This window comes from Thalassophryne amazonica, chromosome 1 (assembly GCF_902500255.1).
Source record: "Thalassophryne amazonica chromosome 1, fThaAma1.1, whole genome shotgun sequence".
NCBI lineage: Eukaryota > Metazoa > Chordata > Actinopteri > Batrachoidiformes > Batrachoididae > Thalassophryne > Thalassophryne amazonica.
In genome coordinates, this window is record NC_047103.1 from 172,487,046 (window position 1) to 172,513,088 (window position 26,043).

Sequence of the window (26,043 nt, forward strand, 5' to 3'; positions counted from 1 at the left end):
CCCAATTTCATAGCCTTTAGAGTGTGCATATCATGAATGCTTGGTCTTGTTGGATTTGTGAGAATCTACTGAATCTACTGGTACCTTGTTTCCCATGTAACAATAACAAATATACTCAAAACCTGGACTAATCTTTTTAGTCACATAGCACTACTATTATTCTGAACACTACTGTAAATGTTACAGCTTCTAAAAACGTTCTTCAGTCACACACGGTCGTGTCGGTGCGAGCGGCTGCCAGGACAACAGCCTCTACAGACTGAACATCAATCTTTTGCAGCAGACCAACCATGGGGCTGGTTTGGGTGGTCTGTAGCAGCACCCATGTCCTGGATCGTGCCCAGAGAAACTCACCACACGGACTAAATGTTTCCTCACAGTGTCAGTGATCCTCCTCATCTGAGTCTCACTAAGTAACCGTTCACTGGACACAAAGTCATTCAAGCAGGGCCCAAAGATCCTCCACAGAGACCTGGGTCCAAAGACATCCAGTCCTCACCTTAGGACACTGGAGTCCAAGTCTGACAACCACACAGGAGGACAAGAAGCACCAGGACCCTAAAGACTTGGCCCTTCATTCTTCTGCAAAGATATCAACATCATCAAACACCTCTGACCCCATAACTTCATAAGATCTTCCCATCGTCTCTGGATCTCGAAGGCCGAGGATGTGAGTGACCCTGCTGAGATCAGTGAACGTCTCTGCAAGTTTCAACATGTGGACCTGAGACATGAGACACTTCCGACGGACAAGTCGAGGAAGTCACTGAAAGCCTGGATCTTAGTCTGGATCCAGAACCATCACAAACTCGGAGACACTGATTCCTCAAAGATCAGAGTGTGACCTCTGAGGTCAAGTTCAGTAAACTGTTACTCCAAAAAAAAACCCATTAAAAAAACACCTAAAACCACTGGACTCAACACCCAGTAACTTGGAAAGTTCCTGTTTCTGTTTCCTCCAGGACTCGGTCCTGTGGGATCCACTGGATCTGGAACCAGGCCTGAGTTCTAGGATGTTTTCTTGCTGCTGAGGCTTTGGGACATTTTAATTCCGGCTGCTATTTTTCTCATTGAACTGATTTTGAATGTTGTTACATAAAAAACTGAAATTGTGATTTTAAAAACTTTAATTTTGAAAAGAATGGTGATGTGGTGGACTCTGGGACTCGGGCCGACTTGTCCTTGTGAAGTGGTTCCCCGGGTTTGCTGGCGTCTTGTGAGTGGTGCTGATGTTCTGTTAGGAAGCAGTCATCTTATCAGCAGGGCTGAAGGTCTGAAACGTCACAGTCTGACCACAGGTCCCAGGTTTGTGTTGGTTCTGGATCCAGATTAAGGTCCAGGTGTTCAGTGACTTCTTGGATTTGTCCATCAGAAGTGTCTCTGTATATTGTTAAAGTGTTCAACTTGGAGACACCTTTATTATGGAGCCATGAGGTCAAAGGTCAGAGGTGTTTGGTGATGCTGATATCTCTGCAGAAGAACAAAGGTCCAAGTCTTCAGGGTCCTGATGCTTCCTGTCCTCCTGTCTGGTTCTCAGACTTGGACTCTAACCAGTGTCCTCAGGTGAGGACTGGATGTCTTTGATCCCAGGTCTTTGTGAAGGATCTTTGGGTCCTGCTGGATTGACTTGTGTCAAATGAACAGTTTCTTAGTTTTAAAATTAGTTGTCAAATTTAGTCACTGAGTAGTTAATGACTAATGGTACTCAGTGAGTTCTAATGATTTCCATTACTCATTCCAACCCTCTCAGCTACCACATTTGGTCCATGTGGTGTGTTTCTATGGACATGATCCAGCACACAGGTGTCTCAGTATTAAGGACCCCACAGGCTGGAAAAGGTCAAGGACACGCCCACGTTTCACTTGGCTGCAGCAGATAGATGGTGACTTTAGAGATTTGGGGATGAACTGGTTGCATACCTCGGTGGTTGCCATCCAAGACCCATGGCAGTTCCATGGTGTGCTGGATGTGGTGAAATGTGGATCCGGCACCCAGACTCGACTTGTAATCGAGCTGTCCTTTCCAGAAAGGTCTTCCAGTCTGCTGCCATGATACCCGTCTCCCACATTTGACTTCAAACCCAGGAGAACCATATCGCCACCCACCTGGAGGAGTTCCGCCCTGATACCAAACGTCCTTGAGTCTTTGCCCTGAATCTTTATCTAACAATCAACCAGCGTATCATCCGCTCCAGTTATAAACGTTTAACAGCTGCTTATCAACAGTTTTAAAGAGTAAAAAATCTGTTCCAGAGCTTCAGGACGTCCTGATTCCACACAAACTCATTTGGTTCATTTTTAACCACTTAATTTTTAAATATTAAAAAATTTGTGATTATCAATACTGAATGATTAACCATTAATAGTCACGTTGTTCTAAACTGATTTGCCTCCTGATTGTGGACTGAAGTTCTGGTGGTTTTGGTTCAAATAAGAATCATCAAGTCTTGGTTTTTATTGAAGGTTTAAAACCCGTCTTCACGTCTCATTCTTTGGAGTTTGGTCTCTTCCTGCGTCAGCTGTTTGCTGCTTTTATTGTTTTATAATCACTGCAGTTGAAGCTGCAGCTCACCGTTCTGAAGCCATCAATAAGTTTGGGTCTGGAACCACCCCAGGTCCTGGACCGCCCAGGCAGGCACTCAACAGGCCAAAACTGAAGAGAACCTTCTTGCACATGTGACTTTGTGTCCCTGAAAACTAGTTTGTGTTGTATTTCTGTGTTGTATGTAGAACCACACACACACACACACACACACACGGCTCTGTGGTGATGTCTTATGTTCATCTATAACCTCTAACTGTTCAATAAAGGATCAGTAAAGCATCTATTTGATTGTTGTCTCTGTGCCTGACTCTGACTAGAGCCCCGTCCTTAAAGGTTCTATTAAACCAGCATCTCTCTAGCAGAAAGAACAACATTTAAAACTTGATTTTTAAAGTCGCTCTGTAACAATAATGAATCTGTCATTCCTTCTTTTTAATTAAATTTATTTTCATTTATATAGCACCAAATCACAACAAGGTTGCCTCAAGGCAACATTTTCTGCCACTTATCCGGGTCGTGGCGACAGCAGATCAAGCAGCTCATCCTACACTTCCCTGTCCTTGGCCAAGTCCTGTAACTCTTCCCGGGGATCCCGAGATTTTCCCAGGCCAGGTAACTTTGCGGTGCTGAATCCGAATCTGAGCTCAGATTTCCTCAATCACACCATGTTTTTTTGCAGTCTGCATGTTCTGTATTGATGGATTACACAGACGTTGCTCATTCACTTAAGAGTTAAGGATTATTAACCAACCTTGAGGTCTGTTAGGTGAAATATCAGACTTGGTCCGTGTGAAAAACACGGAGGTCTGATATCCCCGTACAGACGGCGCAAGAGAGGTTAATTTGTTTATTATATGGCTATTTATATATATATATATATATATATATATATTACAGTGAGGAAAATAAGTATTTGAATACCCTGAGGTTTTGCAACTTCTCCCACTTAGAAATCATGGAGGGGTCTGAAATTTTCATCTTAGGTGCATGTCCACTGTGAGAGACATAATCTAAAAAAAATCTGGAAATCACAATGTATGATTTTTAATAATTTATTTGTATGTTACTGCTGCAAATAAGCATTTGAATACCTGTGAAAATCAATGTTACAACGTCCAGTATTGGCCAAATATGAAAGCTGCTGACAGCTTGTAGTCTGACTTGTTTGCTTCACCTCCAAGAAGAACTTGCTAAACTTGATAAAATGCCCATTGTTTATTCTCCAGAAGAATTTCTGTGGCCTTGGGAAGGTTGGCTGCCTCCTTATCTTTCTTACTCCAGTACACAAGGACAGACAGACTCACACATGGACAAAGACTGAAGCATGCTCCACTTTCCCTCCTACCTCCCCTCCTGTCCCCCGTCACACACCCCATCCCAGTCACCACTCACGCCACCCCTTTCCCCTCCGGGGGCTGCGCGGTTCTAGCTGCGGCAGGTCCCTGTTCCCCCCAAGCTAGCGGCGGCGCGACTCCTGTTGCAGTGGCTACCACACACTCACATCGCCTCAATTTGGAAAACGGACTGTTTCAAGTTTAGTGCACATAAACAATGTCAAATGTATATGTGTTGTCTTAATTCTGATGTGTGCCATTATTATGGTAAACAAGTAATAACTGTGGATTAATTGCTGTTTGTAGGTGGTAATGTTAGTGTGGACGTAATCTCATTGTGCACAGGACCCTCCTGTCCTGTGCACCAACAGCAGTTCTTGTATATTTGTCCGTGAATTGTTCTGTAAATTATTTCTGTAATTTATGTCTGTATCATGGCCCAAGCAGAGGGTCACCGCTTTGAGTCTGGTCTGCTTGAGGTTTCTTCCTCAGAGGGAGTTTTTCCTTACCACTGTTGCTCTGGGGGTTAGTAAGGTTAGACCTTACCTGTGTGAAGCCCCTTGAGGCAACTCTGTTGTGATTTTGCGCTATATAAAGGAAAAGAAATTGAAATTGTTGTTGTTGCACTTGTAATGACAATGACAGTAAATTTCATCCATCCATATTTATGGAGTACATTCATGTCCGACTTTCTTTTTCTAATCGTGTTTCTAGCTTCTGGTTTGTAAAAAAAAAAAAAAAAAAATAGGCTTTTCGGTCTGACTGTCATGGAAACCGGTCTGATATGGGAAAAGATCCGACCGGTAATCAGCCAATCAGAAGTGAGTGTATAATAATATGATTCATGGTGCTGAAGACTGCAGCTTCAATGCTTGATATGAGAAATAGCACAAAGTAAAAAAAAAAAAAAAGCTGTTTCCAGACAGACGTGTTGTCATTTTGAAACCTCTGTTTGACTGTAACGGCGTTCGTTAGTTAACAGGAATGTTTGTTCCTGTGTGACAGGTTCAGACTTTGGCCTGATTCTTCTTCACGCTGAAGCAGTTAACATGTCTACGACGTCCAAGCAAACGAAGTGTTGCACTGACCCAGATTTCAAATTCAGTTTATTTTCATTTATACAGCACCAAATCACAACAAAGCTGCTTCATGGTGCTTCACACAAGTAAGATCTAACCTTACCAACCTCTTCTATCTGTGGCTGCTTCGCTTTACCAACTCAAAGACGTAACATCAGTACTTTTATCTAGAGAAGGTACTTATTTCGGAGTACCACTCGGTGACCAGGACAGAAACTGGGCGCCTCATCAAGTTTGCACAACTTGTGTCGAAACACTGAGATCGTGGTCTGAAGGACAGAATGCTGAGCTCAGATTTGGTGTGCCGATGGTTTGGAGAGAACCGAAAAACAGCATCAAGGGATTTAATAAGGAAAACAAGCAGCACGTGCTGTACCATCTGCTGTACGACCGCTTCACCACAGTGACAAAATACCTGAACCCATTTTCACTGAGCTTCCAGACATCGATGAGGGCAAGTTTTCTTCTTCCATATCTTCATCCACTTATGATGATGATGAAGAAGAAGAGGACACAGTACATCAGGCGCACGATGCAGATGGAGTTTCTCTGTATAGTCCGTCCTATTACTGATCATTTTAAAGTGACAGTGTTACCTTTTCATGTATGTCATGTTTTTGCGTGCTTTTGGTTTAAAGTGAGAAGACACAAAACTAAGAAAAAATACACTCAACAAAAATATAAACGCAACACTTTTGGTTTTGCTCTCATTTTGTATGAGATGAAATCAAAGATCTAAAACTTTTTCCACATACACAATATCACCATTTCCCTCAAATATTGTTCACAAACCAGTCTAAATCTGTGATAGTGAGCACTTCTCCTTTGCTGAGATAATCCATCCCACCTCACAGGTGTGCCATATCAAGATGCTGATTAGACACCATGATTAGTGCACAGGTGTGCCTTAGACTGCCCACAATAAAAGGCCACTCTGAAAGGTGCAGTTTTGTTTTATTGGGGGGGGGATACCAGTCAGTATCTGGTGTGACCACCATTTGCCTCATGCAGTGCAACACATCTCCTTCGCATAGAGTTGATCAGGTTGTCAATTGTGGCCTGTGGAATGTTGGTCCACTCCTCTTCAATGGCTGTGTGAAGTTGCTGGATATTGGCAGGAACTGGTACACGCTGTCAGTATACGCCGGTCCAGAGCATCCCAAACATGCTCAATGGGTGACATGTCCGGTGAGTATGCCGGCCATGCAAGAACTGGGACATTTTCAGCTTCCAAGAATTGTGTACAGATCCTTGCAACATGGGGCCGTGCATTATCCTGCTGCAACATGAGGTGATGTTCTTGGATGTATGGCACAACAATGGGCCTCAGGATCTCGTCACGGTATCTCTGTGCATTCAAAATGCCATCAATAAAATGCACCTGTGTTCTTCGTCCATAACAGACGCCTGCCCATACCATAACCCCACCGCCACCATGGGCCACTCGATCCACAACACTGACATCAGAAAACCGCTCACCCACACGACGCCACACACGCTGTCTGCCATCTGCCCTGAACAGTGTGAACCGGGATTCATCCGTGAAGAGAACACCTCTCCAACGTGCCAAACGCCAGCGAATGTGAGCATTTGCCCACTCAAGTTGGTTACGACGACGAACTGGAGTCAGGTCGAGACCCCGATGAGGACGACGAGCATGCAGATGAGCTTCCCTGAGACGGTTTCTGACAGTTTGTGCAGAAATTCTTTGGTTATGCAAACCGATTGTTTCAGCAGCTGTCCGAGTGGCTGGTCTCAGACGATCTTGGAGGTGAACATGCTGGATGTGGAGGACCTGGGCTGGTGTGGTTACACGTGGTCTGAGGTTGTGAGGCTGGTTGGATGTACTGCCAAATTCTCTGAAACGCCTTTGGAGACGGCCTATGGTAGAGAAATGAACATTCAATACACGAGCAACAGCTCTGGTTGACATTCCTGCTGTCAGCATGCCAATTGCACGCTCCTTCAAAGCTTGCGACATCTGTGGCATTGTGCTGTGTGATAAAACTGCACCTTTCAGAGTGGCCTTTTATTGTGGGCAGTCTAAGGCACACCTGTGCACTAATCATGGTGTCTAATCAGCATCTTGATATGGCACACCTGTGAGGTGGGATGGATTATCTCAGCAAAGGAGAAGTGCTCACTATCACAGATTTAGACTGGTTTGTGAACAATATTTGAGGGAAATGGTGATATTGTGTATGTGGAAAAAGTTTTAGATCTTTGAGTTCATCTCATACAAAATGGGAGCAAAACCAAAAGTGTTGCGTTTATATTTTTGTTGAGTGTAGCTTTTCAGTGATGAGCATAATGCTCCAAGTTGTATTTTTTCAATATATTTCACTTATTTTGTATTTGTATACTGTGGTCAATAATGCTCAAAAAAAGTGAAAGCATAAAAATAGTTTTGGAAATGGTTTTTGAAGTTAGCTGAAAATCTAATCCGCTAACAAAAGTTAGCTTCGCTATTTAGCAGTTAGCAGAACTGTGTCCACCACTGAATACCAGATACCTGACAGAAAAATGTCATTTCTGCCGCTTGTATCTACAATCTTATTCTTTCAGTCATTACCCAAAGTTCATAACAACAGGAGAGTCCCGCCTTCTGACTCGGCTCCGTCTTCACCACAACACTGGTACAGCATCCATAAGATTTGAAATGCTGCCACAATCCAGCTATCAATCTCACACTCCAATTTACCCCCACTCGTGAACAAGACTCCGAGATACTTAAACTCCTCCACTTGGGGCAGTAACTCTCCTCTGACCCAGAGGGGACAATCCCCCATTTTCCAACAGAGGACCATGGCCTCAGATTTGGAGGTGTTGATTCTCATCCCAGTCGCTTCACATTCTGCCTCAAACCTCCTCAGTCAGTATGCATTGGAGGTCATTGTCTGATGAAGCCAACAGAACCACATCATCCACAAATTGCAGAGATGTAACTCTGAGGTCACCAAATTGGACACCCTCCAGTCCCTGACTTGAAACCCATCCATGAACATTCCACACAGGACTGGTGACAAGGTGCAGCCCTGGTGGAGTCCAACAGCCATCAGACACACAGGTCTGATGGAATGCCAAGAATGCAGACAGAGCTCCTACTTTGGTCATATAGAGACCCAATCACACGTTGCAATGAATCCACTACCCCAAACTCCTGCACCCCACCCCCCAAACACACACACACACACAGAGGATATCTTGAGCGACCCGATCATACCCCTTTTCAAAGTTCTCAAAAGACCCTTCTCATATCTGTAGCAAATTTACAGGCCTCGCAACAGGGGACCAATATAATGTAACAAATTTACATTACACAGGAACCATAAAGTTGTAACCAAATTGGTCAATTCTAGATCGGCTCACACCGGAGCACCATAAGAATAGTGAATAAGCAGTTAAACTCCCAAATTGAATTAGATTGGACTAGGCCCCATCTGATGAGTCACTAAAATAATTAACAATTTAGGGTTTAATACTTATTTAATCATTACTCGGGGCACCGCCTATTTGAAGCATAGGTACTTTAAGCATTCATTAAATTATTAGTCTCAATTTAATTAATCAGTCTCTGATCTCAAAGTCTGAATTCTACAATACAATGAACCAAAGGTTTCCTTCTGAACACAAAATGAACCACAGCAGAAATATTTACAATTTATTTACAAGTATACAAGAAATGAACAGTTTACTGGCATTTTTGGGGCCAGTGATTAAATAAGTTCATTCATGGAAACAATTTTTTTACTCACTCATGAGACGTTGGAAGAGAGGGAGAGATAGAGCTTAAAGACTTTAAGTAAATAAATCTGATTAGAATTTAGAGATGAAATTTGAAGCCAATTATTAAGAAAAACATTAAACACATATGAATATGCTTACAAGGAAGCCATTTTGTATCCATTGACAGCAAACCCTTTTCCTGGAACCTTTAACTGGGTCACTTAGCTGACCCAGTTGAAGAGGTGGTTCGGAGGGATCCGTCCAGCCGTCCGTCGTGCTCACTTGGGTCAAGGGGTTAACTCAGCGGTCTCCCCAAGCGATCCCAAAGGCTTGTGTCGGCTTTACCGACAGGTTGGCTGATGGTTTGATATCAGCACCGTTGTCAGCTTGCAGGAACCCAGAGGTGGAAGGTGGTTTCTAGTAGCTTTTAAAAAGTGTGTTGGAGCCAGATTAAAAGTCTTTGTGAATTTAGGATAAAGTTAAAACTTTAAAATCGTTGCAAAATTTCAAAAAGGAAAAGTCGCTTTCCTGTAATTTTGCTATTATTTTGAAAAGTTCAGCTCGGAAGTTCTCTTAAAAATTCAAAAGACTTGACACACCTTAAAGCGTCAGGTTAAAACTTTAAGTTTTTCCAAGAATAAAGGATGAATGAATGATGCCACGTGGTAGCTTTAGTTAGCTTAGCTAAGCTTAGCATGGGGCCTTGTTGACCCAAAAATAAAAATGAAGCGTTTAAGAAAGGAAGAGGAAGCTGGAAGAGCCAAAAGAGAAGAGAGCGAAGAGCACTCTGTTCTAACTTTTTAAGGGGGACTGATGTCAACAAACTCTGCCCATTTAGGGTGTGTAATCTCACAGAAAACTTCATGTCTTTACAGGGCATAACCAAATGATTAAACTATTTAAGCAAATTAACTATTTTGGTATAATATTGTTCTAAGACTCTCGAATGGATACACATTATTAATCGTCACTTAAACACATCCTTTGGATAAACAGAGTACTTCACCATCAACAATGATAATGCAGAAAGATCACATTTAAACACACATCAGTTACAGGAACATGTCAATAAAATGGAATGATTATATGCAAAACATTTTGTTTGATTAATCAATACGAGCAACATTAGAAGTTTTTATATATGAATAAAATGATACTGATCTAATTCTTTTTATTTTAAACAAAACGTCTTTTCCTTTGCTTAGACCTACAGATAAAAGCTGATTGTCAAGACAAAGTTTTATGGCCACATTATCATGGGTGAAGGTTCTGTGGCAGTGTGGAGAGATTCTGGCCTTGGGTGAAGTCATAAAATTTGGATTCTCAGCTCAGATTCTGACATGAAGCCATTATAATGTCATGTAATTCACAGTGACCGAAAATTCACTCATAAACCAGGCAAGGGCTCCTTTTGAAGAACTTCGATTTACCATTCTTTCTGCTGTGAATCCCAGTGTTGGCCCATGGGGGATGTCTCCAAGCTTATCTTAAGATCCCAGATGACTTAGGAATTTCTCAACTGAGAGTGAGGACACGTCTCTGTCTGCAGTTCAAAACTCAGGTTTTTGTTGAGACAGCATTAATGTATTTATTTAATTAGGATGAATCGAGGCCATGTGCTACATATCTTTGCAAAGGCAAAGAGCTGATCCATGGTTCCATAACCATCAAGGAACCCGCATTGATCCTCCTGAATCTGAGGTTCAACCAGTGGTCTAAATCTAGTATCCTGGCACAGGCTTCCCCAGGGAGGCTGAGAAGTGTGATTCCTCTGAAACTGGGACACACTCTCCAGTCCCCCCCCTTTTTTTTTAAAGATGGGGACCACCACCCCAGTTTGCCAATCAAGAGGTACTGTCCCAGACTTCCATGCAACATTGTATAAATCCCGGTCTTGTCAGTCATGACAGCCCAACAACATCCACAGACTTCAGCATCAGCTCCCAGTGACTTGCTATCGAGGAGTTTTTTTGTCTACAGCGGTAACTTTTGCCAGGGTGATGCACCAGATCCTCCTGAGTCTTCCATCCCCACCTTCTCGATGGAGGGCATGTCAGTAGGGTTGAGGAGATCCTCATAGTGTCCCTTTCACCGCCTGACAATATCCTCAGTCCAGTTTAGCTGCTCTCCTTGCCTGCAGAACACTGCCTGGGCTAAGAACTGCGTCCCTTTCCTGAAACACCTGACAATCTGCCAGAACTACATTGAGGCTGGCCGAAAGTTGTTCTCCATGGCCTCTTCAAACTCCACCCATACCCGTGTTTTTGTCTCAGCCACCACTGAGGCTGCCGACCTTCTGGCCTGCTGGTACCTGTTTGCTGATTCTGTAGAGCTCTGTACTAAGCAGACATGAAAGGCCTCCTTCTTCAGCCTGCCCCCTTACTGCTGGTGTCCACCAGCAGGTTCTTGGGTTACCACCATGACAACCAACGACAACCTTCTGGCCATAGCGCAATGCAGCTGCCTCGGCAATGGATTCCTTGAACATGGACCACTCTGTTTCCATGTCCTGACCCCTCTCGGGATCTCGGAGAAGTTTCTTCGGAGGTGTGAGTTGAAGGCCGTCTGGACAGGCTTTTCCACCAAATGTTCCCAGAAAACCCTCACCACACGTTTGGGCCTTCTCTTCACTGGAGTGTCTGACATGATTACAAAGTCGATCATGATTAGGGATACTGGGGGCTCCTCCTGGTACGTGGACAGTGGGGAGCTCACATGTGAGCGCCTGGTGGCTGGGTCTTACAACCATGGGACTCATCCAGAAGAAACCACGGTGTGATCTTCATGTGGGCTCACCACCCATAAGGAGTCTGAAGATGGTCTGGTATGCTGCTTCTCTGGCAGTGGACAGGAACAAATGCCCACATGGGCCAATACTCAGTTATGGAATAATGAATCTGACACGGATATTTAAACGTTCAATGAAAGATAACACACAAAATCCTTCTAAAAAAACCAAACACAAACAAAGAGTTTAGGATGAAAAATGACATTTATTTATTACAAACAACAGAGAACTGTTAGCGGTCACATAGCAGCTGTTAGTTCTGTACAAATAACACTGTTTGATTGGTTCATTGCTTTTGCCGGGAGGCAACAAGGCATGGTCTCAAACAGCACCCATCACCCTCCGCCGTGCACCGTGGTCCAGGATCCACACCCAACCCAATTTTAAGCCCTTCTTTGTGTGCTGTGAAAACACCAAAATCCTTCCTCAGTGCACCAATCTGCCGCATTCAGTAACTGCATAGAGTTCTACACAAATCCTTCCCACTCTTCTGTCCTCCACCTAAATCCGTCCCACTCTTCTATCCTCCACCCAAATCTTTCCCACTTTTCTATCTTGCCCCTAAATCTTACATGCGACACCTTTCCACTGCATAGTCAACAACCTTCTGCTCTAAAGTCTTTATCGTGAACTATGTTCCTCCTTAAACCTCCAAAGTGTGCTTCATTTAGTTTCATCTGTCCACAGTATTCCAAACAAAACATCTTTTTCCACCGTTAAGTCTTGTGTAGTTCATCACTTTATATCCTCAGTCCTCTAAAATAAAACATATTTCTAGCGTTTCCATCACCTTGCTCCCTTTGTACGTCACCTTAAATTCAACAGGTATGGTCATGTTTATGATATTCTCAGGGCCGTCAGCATAAATCATAAGTGGCCAACATTTTTACAGCTAGCGGAGCCCAAAGTGTTTCTGAAATGTAGAAAACATAAAATCACTTGTCATTTCTAAAAAAGGAGCAAGGCCACATCGAGCTTTGTCACAGTCCTCAAGACTGACAGGTTCCACCACTGAGAGGTTCAACCACTGAGTCGTTCAACCACGTTCAACCACAGACAGGCCCAACCACGGAGAGGTTCAACCACTGAGAGGTTCAACCACTGAGAGGTTCAACCACTGAGTCGTTCAACCACAGACAGGCCCAACCACAGAGAGAGGTTCAACCACTGAGAGGTTCAAACAGAGAGAGGTTCAACCACTGAGAGGTTCAACCACAGACAGGCCCATCCACGGAGAGGTTCAACCATGGAGAGGTTGAACCACTGAAGGCCATGCTCCAAACCCCTCACTGTGCAACCTTCATAGTTTGCTACGTTCCGGCACACAACTTGTGCAGTGCTCATTACAGGACGAGAAGCTCCTTAAGGACCGGGGTGTTGTCTGAGAATGGCACCAGATACAGAGAGTGAGACGGAAAGAGAAAGAGAGAGCGAGACAGAGGCAGAGAGAGAGGCGGGCATAGGTAGACAGTAGAGAGCAAGTTGAAGGTTTCAGATTGGAGTAAACGAACAGTCACAGTAGTCGACTTGCGTCCGTCGCCCATTCTGGACAGGCAGACAGACGGGCAGATGTCCAGTGTGGGTGAAGTAGCGGTTTGAGGTCTGGTCTATTTACAGAAAGGAGGAATGCATAATCAGAATATCCAAACTAACCAGAGCTACTTGCACCGCCTGACGGAGCCACAGCCAGTTGCTATGGTAACAGCATGGGAAGGGTTGGGACACATGGAGGAAAAGGGAAGAGGAGGAGCCACAGGAAGTGTACCGGGGTGGTTTGAGTTAGTTAAAAGACAAATAAAAAATTTTAAATAATAAAAAAAAAGACAAAAACACGGGTGTCACCGCAAACATGGGTTGTCATGGCAACGCTACACCAGGACACCAGTGCAAGATGCATACATGTGACATCATCACGAACACAGCCGCCCTGTCTCACATACAAACATTAATCTGACAGTTTTTTCTCTATTGAGGTGAAAAACGATTCTATTCTTAATTATAATCATCATCGCAGTAACATGTATGACGTGTGTTCAGTCTCTTTATACACACTATTCACAGAATGACCGAGGGGCGGGGCCACACAGAGCTCACGTCTGATTGGACAACATGTCTCTTCTGTTTCTCTTCCAGGAAAGACTCATGCTTTTAATTGTCTTTTGTTGCTCGGCAACAGCAGCATCCTGGAATCCATGTTGAAAATGCTGATGCAGTCAAGTGTCATTGGTTAGTTCGGGGCAGTAAACAGGAGGCCAGCCCTGACGGTGGCATCTGATTGGATGAGTTGAAGCGCATTTGGGCTGAATGTTGAGCACCAGGAAGAAGGGAGCTAACAGTACCCGCTGCCGGGTGTCTACGTTTGGTCTGTCATCCATATTTATCAAATAAAAAAGAATACTAGTGAGGCGTGTTAGAGGGCACGTTATCACCCTCATGGAGGCGGAGCCAAAGGGGTCAGTCAGCAAAAAGCATTTTGAGCATTTTTCAAATTTAGCAAATTTATTGAAGTTTAACACACAAATTAGCAATAACCATAAGATGTGTTAGCACCCAAAATTAGCTAGCTGTGTTACATAATCCAGTTCTATAAAAATCCTTCTCTACCAGAGTGTAATCTCTTCCAAAAACAGTGATTTATTTTACCGTCATGTGTAAAACATAATGAAGCACTTATTATCCAACTGAAAAGAGAGCCGGCTAGTTAGCTTAGCCCAGTGACTCAGTGCAATGACTCAGCATTCTAATTGGCACTTGCTAGCTTAGGAAGCTATTTTTGCTGTGAGGTTTGTGGTACTGAACTTCACAGCTGGATTGTTTCAGTACAACAAAACTTTATTTTTTTCTTAGCCAAAATAATCTAGCAAAATTAATTATCCAGCGGTTTTAGTATGATTTTACTCTCAAGAAATTCTCCAGGTCAGCGTCACATCACTTCGGCAAAGTGGCCAATCTGAAGGCGAGAATTTGTACTTCAGCGACTGGCCGCTAAGTGAAAACTCACTCAGGCTGTACTGATTGTCTATTGAAATCAGCCGGTTTGCTTTTGTCTCTAACAGCCAGCTGATAGCTCTCATTTCCTGGAATACTGAGATTTATACACTAAGATGACCTGAAATGAATCATTGTACATTAAATTGACTTTATTGACCAGTTTGACCCCTTTGAAAAGTGACCAAATTACATGTATTTGTATTGAGCTCTGCGATGTTTTCACAGACAAAACTCGCCGCAGAGGCTAAATGCCCAGATGACCGACCTTGAGAATTGGAACTATTTCAGAGGGTTGAGGCTGAAAGCTTTAAAATAGTTTGGATGACTTATGGAAATACGTTATTTGTTCCAATCAAAAGTGATTAGATTGATCAGCTGACTTCTTCCATCATATCAAACCGTCAAAGTAGCGACCGGAAGACATACGCTCAAACAATTAGTGGCTCAGCTAGGCTAATTAGCATCTCTATTAGCTGATGGATAACAAGGTAAACAAGTAGCAGTGTAGCTTTACCCAATGAACACACGTTAGCATAATTCATCGTATGCAAACAGATGAAACTGTTGCGGTTAACTATCTTCACATTAGGACACTGATCTATTTTACAAACTGGTTACACTGTGGAAGAACAGGATTTCATCAGACTAGGTCATGTGACAGCGACTTAAACCAGATCAAACCACAGTTTGTGACATAAACTTACTGTATAACATCTCTGTGACTCAGTATTTTAGGTCCTTGACTGAATCCAAACACTTTTTGTGTATTTTGTTGAATTACTGCTACTTTGCTGCCACAGAGCTTCACAGTGATGATGTCACAACCCCTTGACAACTGCTCGGCTGGTTCCACACAAACTGTTACTGGGGGAAAATAAATGCCTTTAGAAAAACCTCATTAGCTTCCTACTTATCAGATGAGCCAAAATCAGAACATGAAGTGGAAATGACCACATGGAAAGACATATTTTCCAGGTGACTGTGAGGAACATGAAGTTCCAGTGCTGTGGTGAGTGCCACTGCGGCTCACGTTTGTCCTGCTGAGTTTTGTGCTAAATGCTAATGGATAAATGCTAAGACAGACACGTATCGCACTGCAGGAATGTTGCTGGCCTGCTTCTGGTTGCGGCTCGTTGTGACATTTTTCAATGATTCTTTATATTCCTGATCTATAATGATGATTGTTCCTGTGCGGAACCCCAGTGCAAGAAGCTTTGTGAATAGCGGCGGTGTCTGCATGCACTCTGGGTGCTAACTAAGTTAATATTCTGCCATTAAATACATGTAAATAACTTTTTTATTGTGTATTCCATCACTGCTGCATACAAGGATGAAAAAAGTCCAGACAAAACAATAACTGACCATTTTAAAAATGTAGCATGGAACCAGTTTGAGCATTGTCATGGATATGTGACGTCACATTTTGGCGCCCCTGCCTGTGTCGCTATCCCTGTTAGGCCCCGCCTCCTGACACACCGGTGTACCTGTTGGTTTTCATTCACTTGATGTGTGTTGTGCGTTCCTGACTTTGAACCCGACGGTGACCCTGCTGCTGTCAATGTGCGTTGAGGACGCTGCGTGGCACCCAGCCCTCAGCGGCCGGCGAGTCGCTGTTAGCCGGTCGATAAACCAGACTCTGGCCCTGCTGATTAGACGACAGAATCTGAACCTTCTCTCCTCTGAAGACAGAGATCTCGTCTTCCCGCACCGCCACAAAGTCCTGCAGCACCAGCACCAGCTCCTGCACCGCAGAGGGGTCAGAGGTCACACGGTCTTTGGTTTGTAATCATCTTTGTAAAAAAAAAAAAGAGAGTCAAACCTGGTCATCCTGGTCACTGTCAGGAAGGGGCTGGGGGGCATGGCCATTAGGTGTGGGTGGAGCTGACGGCGGTCGTCCTGAAGATAACGGGCGTGTCACTGAAATCCCGCCCTCTTTCCTCTGATACTCTATGGGGGACTGGAGAGCTGCAGATGCAGGGGAACAAACCAGGACCATTCAGATCAGATCTGGATTTAAGCCTGATGCTCTCTTAATGTAGTCTACCTGAGAGGAAGTTGTTCTGTGCATCCAGCAGGGCGGCGATGTTTTCCACCCACGTCATTTTGATGCTGGCGGAGGCGGCCTGCAGTGTGAAGCGCTCTGCTGAACCGCGGGACCACAGCATGAATTTACAGGGGTCGCTGTCCACGCTGTCCTGCATGGCCAGGTAAGTCACCTGGACACACATGACATCATTAGACTTACCAGGATGCCTCAGAATATCCCGAATAAACAAGAATAAACGCATCGAACTGCTCACTAAGCATGCTCTGCAAAAACTAAAACCATTAACAGTCAGGGTGTCATAAAGCAAACCTGGACCATACCTGGTTTGATACGATCGCCCAAAATCAACAACAGCTTGTTTCGTTTGCAACTCGGGAAAAATAGTTTTGCCAATCTACATAAAATAAAAGACCAAAAAATTTCACAAATTATCGACCAATTTCTCTAAAAGTGGATGATAATTGGTCTAAAATCTTGGAAAAATTAATACATAATTTTATCATCCATAATAAAGTGCTTTACAGCAGTCACTTTGGATTTCGACTGGGGCACTCAACAGAACAATCTGAAACAATAAGCACACTTGAAAAAAACTTCTCAATGCTAGCAATGTTCCTGGATCTGTCAAAAGCATTTGACACGACTGATCACACGATATTACTCCGTAAAGTACGTTATTACGGAGTCTGGGTGTTGCGCTTGAGTGGTTTCAAAACTACTTAAGTGGGAAGACTCAATATTCTGCCTATAACAGCTCTGAATCAAAGTTGTTGAATATTACATGTGGGGTACCACAAGGCTCTATGCTTGGACCACTCTTATTTATAGAATAGATTAGAAACTTTGCCATTACATATATGTACATATGATGAAACTTGTCCTTTGCATTTAACCATCCTAATTACAGTTAGACACAATCTATCCAGCCACAGTCGGGCGCCCGGGGACCAACTCCAAATGTAGAGACGCTGCCTTGCTCAGGGGCAGAGAAAGGAGCAGATCATAAATAAGCATGTTTTTGATTGTGGGAGGAACCTCACACAGACACGGGGAGAACATGCAAACTCCACACAGAAAGGCTGGGAATTGAACAAACGACCTTCTTGCTGTGAGGCACCAGTGCTAACCACTACGTCACCGTGCCGCCTATAGATTATACTCGATGTAAATGATCTCCGGAACACTATGAACAAGGCCAAAAGTACATTATTTGCAGAATATACCACTGTTTATTGATCATCTGATAATCTGAACGATCTGTACGATGTTCTCAACAGGGAACTCGCAGTTCTTTCGGACTGGTTCAGCGCAAATAAACTCTCTGTTAATTGCAGCAAAACAAATATGTTGTTTGCAAAATCTGACAAATTTCATGCTTCACAGAGTTAAATCTTGCTTCATGCAAATCCAGTTGAAAGAGTTAAATCGACTTGATTTCTCGACATCATTATTGATGAGAAACTAGGATGGCGTGAATATATTGATCAGTGTCACCAGAGGATTAGAAGTGACATAAACATGCTTAATATGAGCAGGAATTCTCTTTGTGTTTTAAACAGGAAAATGTTATATTACCGTCTCATTCATTCACGTCTGCTGCACAGCAGTGTGCTTTGGGGAACGGCACAAGAAAAACACCTGAATCCTCTGGTTATATACGAGGTCTATTAGAAAAGAAACCGACCTTTTTATTTTTTCAAAAACTATATGGATTTGAATCACGTGTGATTGCGTCAGACAAGCTTGAACCCTCGTGCGCATGCGTGAGTTTTTTCACGCCTGTCGGTTGCGTCATTCGCCTGTGGGCAGGCTTTGAGTGAGCACTGGTCCACCCCCCCTTGTCGGAATTCCTTTGTCTGAGAACTTCCTGAGAGACTGGCGCTTTGCTTGATCAAAATTTTTTCTGAAACTGTAAGGCACATCCAAGTGGACACCATTTGAGAAATTCAGATGGTTTTCTGTGAAAATTTTAACGGCTGATGAGAGATTAAGGAGTGTTACTGTCGCTTTAAGGACTGCCCACAGAGCCGGACAGCGCGCCGCGCCCCGAGCCGCCGTCGTCAGCCTGTTTCAAGCTGAAAACTGTCCAAATTTAAGCCTCTGTTGACCCAGGACGTCGTGAGAGAACAGAGAAGTTTCAGAAGAGGTCGGGATCAGCAGTTTATATGGACATTCCACTGTTAAAGGAGATTTTGTAATGAAAGACGTGCGGATGGATTCGCACGTCGGCACCCAGCTGCTCATTACAGCTGGAGCAAACGACAACCATCCAACGGCACCTCTGTTTCCAAGGACTCGGCATTCTTAGGAAAAGGAGATGTTTGTCAAATGTCTCTGGCTAAGTCTGACTTTACAGCTTTCATTTGTCCAGTCCACTGTCATCGATACACAACAGCAATTTGATGTTCATTTCGGTCGTGTCCGGGGCGGCTTGCTGTGGACGAAGCGCTCCAGTCATATTAAAGATGCGCCTTCTTTGCCATCGTTGGCTGGATGTGTCAAAAGACATTTTTTTAAATTCATACAATTGATAACTGCAAAATGAAGGTTCGAAATGCGATTAGGTTAAAACTTTATTCTTGTGTGTGTGTGTGTGTGTGTGTGTGTGTGTGTGTGTGTGTGTGTGTGTGTGTGTGTGTGTGAGGGCAACACCACTTCCTGTGATATAACATTGTTTTTATTGTAAATTAAGACATCTGGGAGGGTACAGACATGTTGTCCTCTGATACACGAAAATGTAAATATGTTTGGATACACAGTAAAATCACCAGTGTTAAACTAACACTGTCAGTGTTAGTTTAACACTTTAACACAACATATACGTGATCACTAAACAAAACATATACACAGTAAAATCACCAGTGTTAAACTGGTATATGTTGTGTTTCCCAAATACAGATTGAATGATCGATTGAATAAACCACCATAACTAGTATAAGCATTTACCTGATAAACCAGTCTAACCAGTCTAACCTGGCCTCTATGAGATAATACTGATCAGTATCTACACTGTAGACCAGGATAACCTGTCTAATGTAACGGGTCTGACCTTGATGCAGTTCTTGAACTGGTATCCCGGGTTGTTGGAGCCTTTGCACAGTAACTCGCTGAAGATGATGATCTGCTCGAACAGGAAGACTCTGCGCTCTTTGCTGCGAGACAAAACGCCTCCGTCATGTTCCCAAACACAGAATGTCTCCTGCTGCAGCAGTTTTCCCTGAGACGTTAACTTCCCCTGAACAGCAGGGAGACGGAGACAGAGGAGTCAGAGGACAGAGGGGAGACGGAGGAGTCAAAGAGAGGACAGCGGGGAGACGGAGGAGTCAGAGGAGACAGAGGACAGCGGGGAGACAGAGGAGTCAGAGGAGACAGAGGACACCGGGGAGACAGAGGAGTCAAAGAGAGGACAGCGGGGAGACAGAGGAGTCAAAGAGGGGAGACGGAGGAGTCAGAGGAGTCAGAGGACAGCGGGGAGACGGAGGAGTCAGAGGAGACAGAAGACACCGGGGAGACAGAGGAGTCAAAAAGAGGACAGCAGGGAGACAGAGGAGTCAGAGGAGACAGAGGAGTCAAAGAGAGGACAGTGGGGAGACAGAGGAGTCAAAGAGGGGAGACGGAGGAGTCAGAGGACAGCGGGGAGACGGAGGAGTCAAAGAGAGGACAGCGGGGAGACGGAGGAGTCAGGGGAGACAGAGGACAGCAGGGAGACAGAGGAGTCAGAGGACAGCAGGGAGACGGAGGAGTCAGAGGAGACAGAGGACAGCGGGGAGACAGAGGACAGCGGGGAGACAGAGGAGACAGAGGACACCGGGGAGACAGAGGAGTCAAAGGAGACAGAGGACAGCAGGGAGACAGAGGAGTCAGAGGACAGCAGGGAGACGGAGGAGTCAGAGGAGACAGATGACACCGGGGAGACAGAGGAGTCAGAGGAGACAGAGGACACCGGGGAGACAGAGGACACCGGGGAGACAGAGGAGACAGAGGACAGCGGGGAGACAGAGGACAGCGGGGAGACAGAGGAGACAGAGGACACCGGGGAGACAGAGGAGTCAAAGGAGACAGAGGACAGCAGGGAGACAGAGGAGTCAGAGGACAGCAGGGAGACGGAGGAGTCAGAGGAGACAGAGGACACTGGGGAGACAGAGGAGTCAAAGAGAGGACAGCAGGGACACAGAGGAGTCAGAGGACAGCGGGGAGACGGAGGAGTCAGAGAGAGGACAGCGGGGAGACAGAGGAGTCAAAGAGAGGACAGCGGGGAGACAGAGGAGTCAGAGGACAGCAGGGAGACAGAGGAGACAGAGGACACCGGGGAGACAGAGGAGTCAAAGAGAGGACAGCGGGGAGACGGAGGAGTCAGAGGAGACAGAGGACAGCGGGGAGACGGAGGAGTCAGAGGAGACAGAGGACACCGGGGAGACAGAGGAGTCAGGGGAGACAGAGGACAGCGGGGAGACGGAGGAGTCAGAGGAGACAGAGGACAGCGGGGAGACAGAGGACAGCAGGGAGACAGAGGAGTCAGAGGAGTCAGAGGACAGCGGGGAGACGGAGGAGTCAGAGGAGACAGAGGACACCGGGGAGACAGAGGAGTCAGGGGAGACAGAGGACAGCGGGGAGACGGAGGAGTCAGAGGAGACAGAGGACAGCGGGGAGACAGAGGACAGCAGGGAGACAGAGGACAGCAGGGAGACAGAGGAGTCAAAGGAGACAGAGGACAGCGGGGAGACGGAGGAGTCAGAGGAGACAGAGGACAGCGGGGAGACGGAGGAGTCAGAGGAGACAGAGGACAGCGGGGAGACAGAGGACAGCAGGGAGACAGAGGAGACAGAGGACAGCAGGGAGACAGAGGAGTCAAAGGAGACAGAGGACAGCAGGGAGACAGAGGAGTCAGAGGACAGCGGGGAGACAGAGGAGTCAAAGAGGGGAGACGGAGGAGTCAGAGGAGACAGAGGACAGCAGGGAGACAGGGGAGACAGAGGAGTCAAAGAGAGGACAGCAGGGAGACAGAGGAGTCAGAGGAGACAGGGGGCAGCGGGGAGACAGAGGAGTCAGAGGAGACAGAGGACAGCAGAGAGACAGAGGAGTCAAAGAGAGGACAGCGGAGAGACAGAGGAGTCAGAGGACAACAGGGAGACAGAGGAGTCAGAGGACAGCGGGGAGACAGAGGAGTCAGAAGACACCAGGGAGACAGAGGAGTCAAAGAGAGGACAGTGGGGAGACAGAGGAGTCAGAGGAGACAGAGGACAGCGGGGAGGCGGAGGAGTCAGAGGACAGCTGGGAGACAGAGGAGTCAGAGGACAGGGTGGAGACGGAGGAGTCAGAAGAGACAGAGGACACCGGGGAGATGGAGGAGTCAGAGGAGACAGAGGACACCGGGGAGACAGAGGAGTCAAAGAGAGGACAGCGGGGAGACAGAGGAGTCAGAGGAGACAGAGGAGTCAGAGGACAGCGGGGAGACAGAGGAGTCAAAGAGAGGACAGCAGGGAGACAGAGGAGTCAGAGGAGACAGAGGACAGCGGGGAGACAGAGGAGTCAGAGGAGACAGAGGACAGCAGAGAGACAGAGGAGTCAGAGGACAGCGGGGAGACGGAGGAGTCAGAGGAGACAGAGGACAGCAGGGAGACAGAGGAGTCAGAGGAGTCAGAGGACAGCGGGGAGACAGAGGAGTCAGAGGAGACAGAGGACACCGGGGAGATAGAGGAGTCAAAGAGAGGACAGCGGGGAGACAGAGGAGACAGAGGACAGCGGGGAGACAGAGGAGTCAGAGGAGACAGAGGACAGCAGGGAGACAGAGGAGTCAGAGGACAGCGGGGAGACGGAGGAGTCAGAGGAGACAGAGGACAGCGGGGAGACAGAGGAGTCAGAGGACAGCGGGGAGACAGAGGAGTCAGAGGACACCGGGGAGATAGAGGAGTCAAAGAGAGGACAGCGGGGAGACAGAGGAGACAGAGGACAGCGGGGAGACAGAGGAGTCAGAGGACAGCAGGGAGACAGAGGAGTCAGAGGACAGCAGGGAGACAGAGGAGTCAGAGGAGACAGAGGACACCGGGGAGACAGAGGAGTCAGAGGAGACAGAGGACAGCAGGGAGACAGAGGAGTCAGAGAGAGGACAGAGGACAGCCGGGAGACAGAGGAGTCAGAGGAGACAGAGGACAGCAGGGAGACAGAGGAGTCAGAGGAGAGGACAGAGGACAGCCGGGAGACAGAGGAGTCAGAGAGAGGACAGAGGACAGCCGGGAGACAGAGGAGTCAGAGGACAGAGGAGACAGAGGAGTCAGAGGAGACAGAGGACACCAGGGAGACAGAGGAGTCAGAGGACAGCGGGGAGACAGAGGAGTCAGAGAGAGGACAGCGGGGAGATGGAGGAGTCAGAGAGAGGACAGCGGGGAGACAGAGGAGTCAGAGGACAGTGGGGAGACAGAGGAGTCAGAGGAGACAGAACAGCGGGGAGACGGAGGACAGCGGGGAGACAGAGGAGTTAGAAGAGACAGAGGAGTCAGAGGACAGCGGGGAGACGGAAGAGTCAGAGGAGACAGAGGACACCGGGGAGACAGAGGAATCAAAGAGAGGACAGCAGGGAGACAGAGGAGACAGAGGACAGCGGGGAGACGGAGGAGTCAGAGAGAGGACACCGGGGAGACAGAGGAGTCAGAGGACAGTGGGGAGACAGAGGAGTCAGAGGACAGTGGGGAGACAGAGGAGTCAGAGGAGTCAGAGGACAGTGGGGAGACAGAGGAGTCAGAGGAGTCAGAGGACAGCGGGGAGACAGAGGACAGCGGGGAGACGGAGGAGTCAGAAGAGACAGAGGACAGCAGGGAGACAGAGGAGTCAGAGGAGTCAGAGGACAGCGGGGAGACGGAGGAGTCAGAGGACAGCAGGGAGACAGAGGAGTCAGAGGACACCAGGGAGATGGAGGAGTCAGAGGACACCAGGGAGACAGAGGAGTCAAAGAGAGGACAGCGGGGAGACAGAGGAGTCAGAGGAGACAGAGGAAACCGGGGAGACAGAGGAGTCAGAGGAGACAGAGGACACCGGGGAGACAGAGGAGTCAGAGGAGACAGAGGACAGCAGGGAGACAGAGGAGTCAGAGGACAGCGGGGAGACCGAGGAGTCAGAGGAGTCAGAGGACAGCGGGGAGACGGAGGAGTCAGAGAGAGGACAGCAGGGAGACGGAGGAGTCAGAGAGAGGACAGCGGGGAGACAGAGGAGTCAGAGGACAGTGGGGAGACAGAGGAGTCAGAGGACAGCGGGGAGACAGAGGACAGCGGGGAGACGGAGGAGTCAGAAGAGACAGAGGACAGCAGGGAGTCAGAGGAGTCAGAGGAGTCAGAGGACAGCGGGGAGACGGAGGAGTCAGAGGAGACAGAGGACACCGGGGAGACAGAGGAGTCAAAGAGAGGACAGCGAGGAGACAGAGGAGTCAGAGGACACCGGGGAGACAGAGGAGTCAGAGGACACCAGGGAGACAGAGGAGTCAAAGAGAGGACAGCAGGGAGACAGAGGAGTCAAAGAGAGGACAGCGGGGAGACAGAGGAGACAGAGGACAGCAGGGAGACAGAGGAGTCAGAGGACAGCGGGGAGACAGAGGAGTCAGAGGAGACAGAAGACACCAGGGAGACAGAGGAGTCAAAGAGAGGACAGTGGGGAGACAGAGGAATCAGAGGAGTCAGAGGACAGCGGGGAGACGGAGGAGTCAGAGAGAGGACAGCGGGGAGACAGAGGAGTCAGAGGACAGTGGGGAGACAGAGGAGTCAGAGGACAGCGGGGAGACAGAGGACAGCGGGGAGACGGAGGAGTCAGAAGAGACAGAGGACAGCAGGGAGTCAGAGGAGTCAGAGGAGTCAGAGGACAGCGGGGAGACGGAGGAGTCAGAGGAGACAGAGGACACCGGGGAGACAGAGGAGTCAAAGAGAGGACAGCGAGGAGACAGAGGAGTCAGAGGACACCGGGGAGACAGAGGAGTCAGAGGACAGCAGGGAGACAGAGGAGTCAAAGAGAGGACAGCAGGGAGACAGAGGAGTCAAAGAGAGGACAGCGGGGAGACAGAGGACAGCAGGGAGACAGAGGAGTCAGAGGACAGCGGGGAGACAGAGGAGTCAGAGGAGACAGAAGACACCAGGGAGACAGAGGAGTCAAAGAGAGGACAGTGGGGAGACAGAGGAATCAGAGGAGTCAGAGGACAGCGGGGAGACGGAGGAGTCAGAGAGAGGACAGCGGGGAGACGGAGGAGTCAGAGAGAGGACAGCGGGGAGACAGAGGAGTCAGAGAGAGGACAGCGGGGAGACGGAGGAGACAGAGGACACCGGGGAGACAGAGGAGTCAAAGAGAGGACAGCGGGGAGACAAAGGAGACAGAGGACAGCAGGGAGACAGAGGACACCGGGGAGACGGAGGAGTCAGAGGACACCGGGGAGACAGAGGAGTCAAAGAGAGGACAGCAGGGAGACAGAGGAGTCAAAGAGAGGACAGCGGGGAGACAGAGGAGACAGAGGACAGCGGGGAGACAGAGGAGTCAGAGGAGACAGAAGACACCAGGGAGACAGGAGTCAAAGAGAGGACAGTGGGGAGACAGAGGAGTCAGAGGACAGCGGGGAGACAGAGGAGTCAAAGAGAGGACAGCGGGGAGACAGAGGAGACAGAGGACAGCAGGGAGACAGAGGACACCGGGGAGACGGAGGAGTCAGAGGACACCGGGGAGACAGAGGAGTCAAAGAGAGGACAGCGGGGAGACAGAGGAGACAGAGGACAGCAGGGAGACAGAGGAGTCAGAGGACAGCGGGGAGTCAGAGGAGTCAGAGGAGACAGAAGACACCAGGGAGACAGAGGAGTCAGAGGAGACAGAAGACACCAGGGAGACAGAGGAGTCAAAGAGAGGACAGTGGGGAGACAGAGGAGTCAGAGGAGACAGAGGACAGCAGGGAGACAGAGGAGTCAGAGGAGACAGAGGACAGCGGGGAGACGGAGGAGTCAGAGGAGTCAGAGGAGTCAGAGAGAGGACAGAGGACAGCCGGGAGACAGAGGAGTCAGAGGAGACAGAGGAGTCAGAGGAGACAGAGGACAGCAGGGAGACAGAGGAGTCAGAGAGAGGACAGAGGACAGCCGGGAGACAGAGGAGTCAGAGGAGACAGAGGACAGAGGAGTCAGAGGAGACAGAGGACAGCAGGAAGACAGAGGAGTCAGAGGACAGCGAGGAGACAGAGGACAGTGGGGAGACGGATGTTGTTACCTCGTATCCCTGCAGACGTCCCAGGTTCATCATGTCGTTGCATCTCTTTGGAACCAGTGACATCAGCTCCACTGCTTTCTGTTCACACAAACAGGATTTTTTTGTCTAAATTTTCATGTCTTCAGTTGTGTTTGTGTCTCCGTGATGACGGCTGTCTTCAGGATTATGTTGTTTCAAACAGTCTGAGTCTTGTCCCTGATCCCTGCTGTGAGATTCTGGATTTGGGCTTCATTAGCATCATTCTTGTCACCATGACAACACCAGCATCCAGTCATCCTGCTACCTCAGTGTTTATCTGTCAAACATTTGCT

The 26,043-nt window shown here is 47.4% G+C and overlaps 1 protein-coding gene across 1 annotated transcript in view; it reads right to left on the minus strand.

The window, feature by feature from the left end:
* Positions 1–8,016: 8,016 nt before the first annotated feature.
* The window catches only part of LOC117520386 (kalirin-like), a 167,552-nt gene continuing 149,525 nt past the window's right edge, over positions 8,017–26,043 (minus strand). Inside the window, 6 exon segments of the mRNA XM_034181767.1 lie at positions 8,017–8,027; positions 15,966–16,204; positions 16,283–16,428; positions 16,508–16,679; positions 19,560–19,745; positions 25,733–25,810. Coding sequence (XP_034037658.1) covers positions 16,019–16,204; positions 16,283–16,428; positions 16,508–16,679; positions 19,560–19,745; positions 25,733–25,810 — 768 coding nt within the window. The 3' untranslated portion in view covers positions 8,017–8,027; positions 15,966–16,018.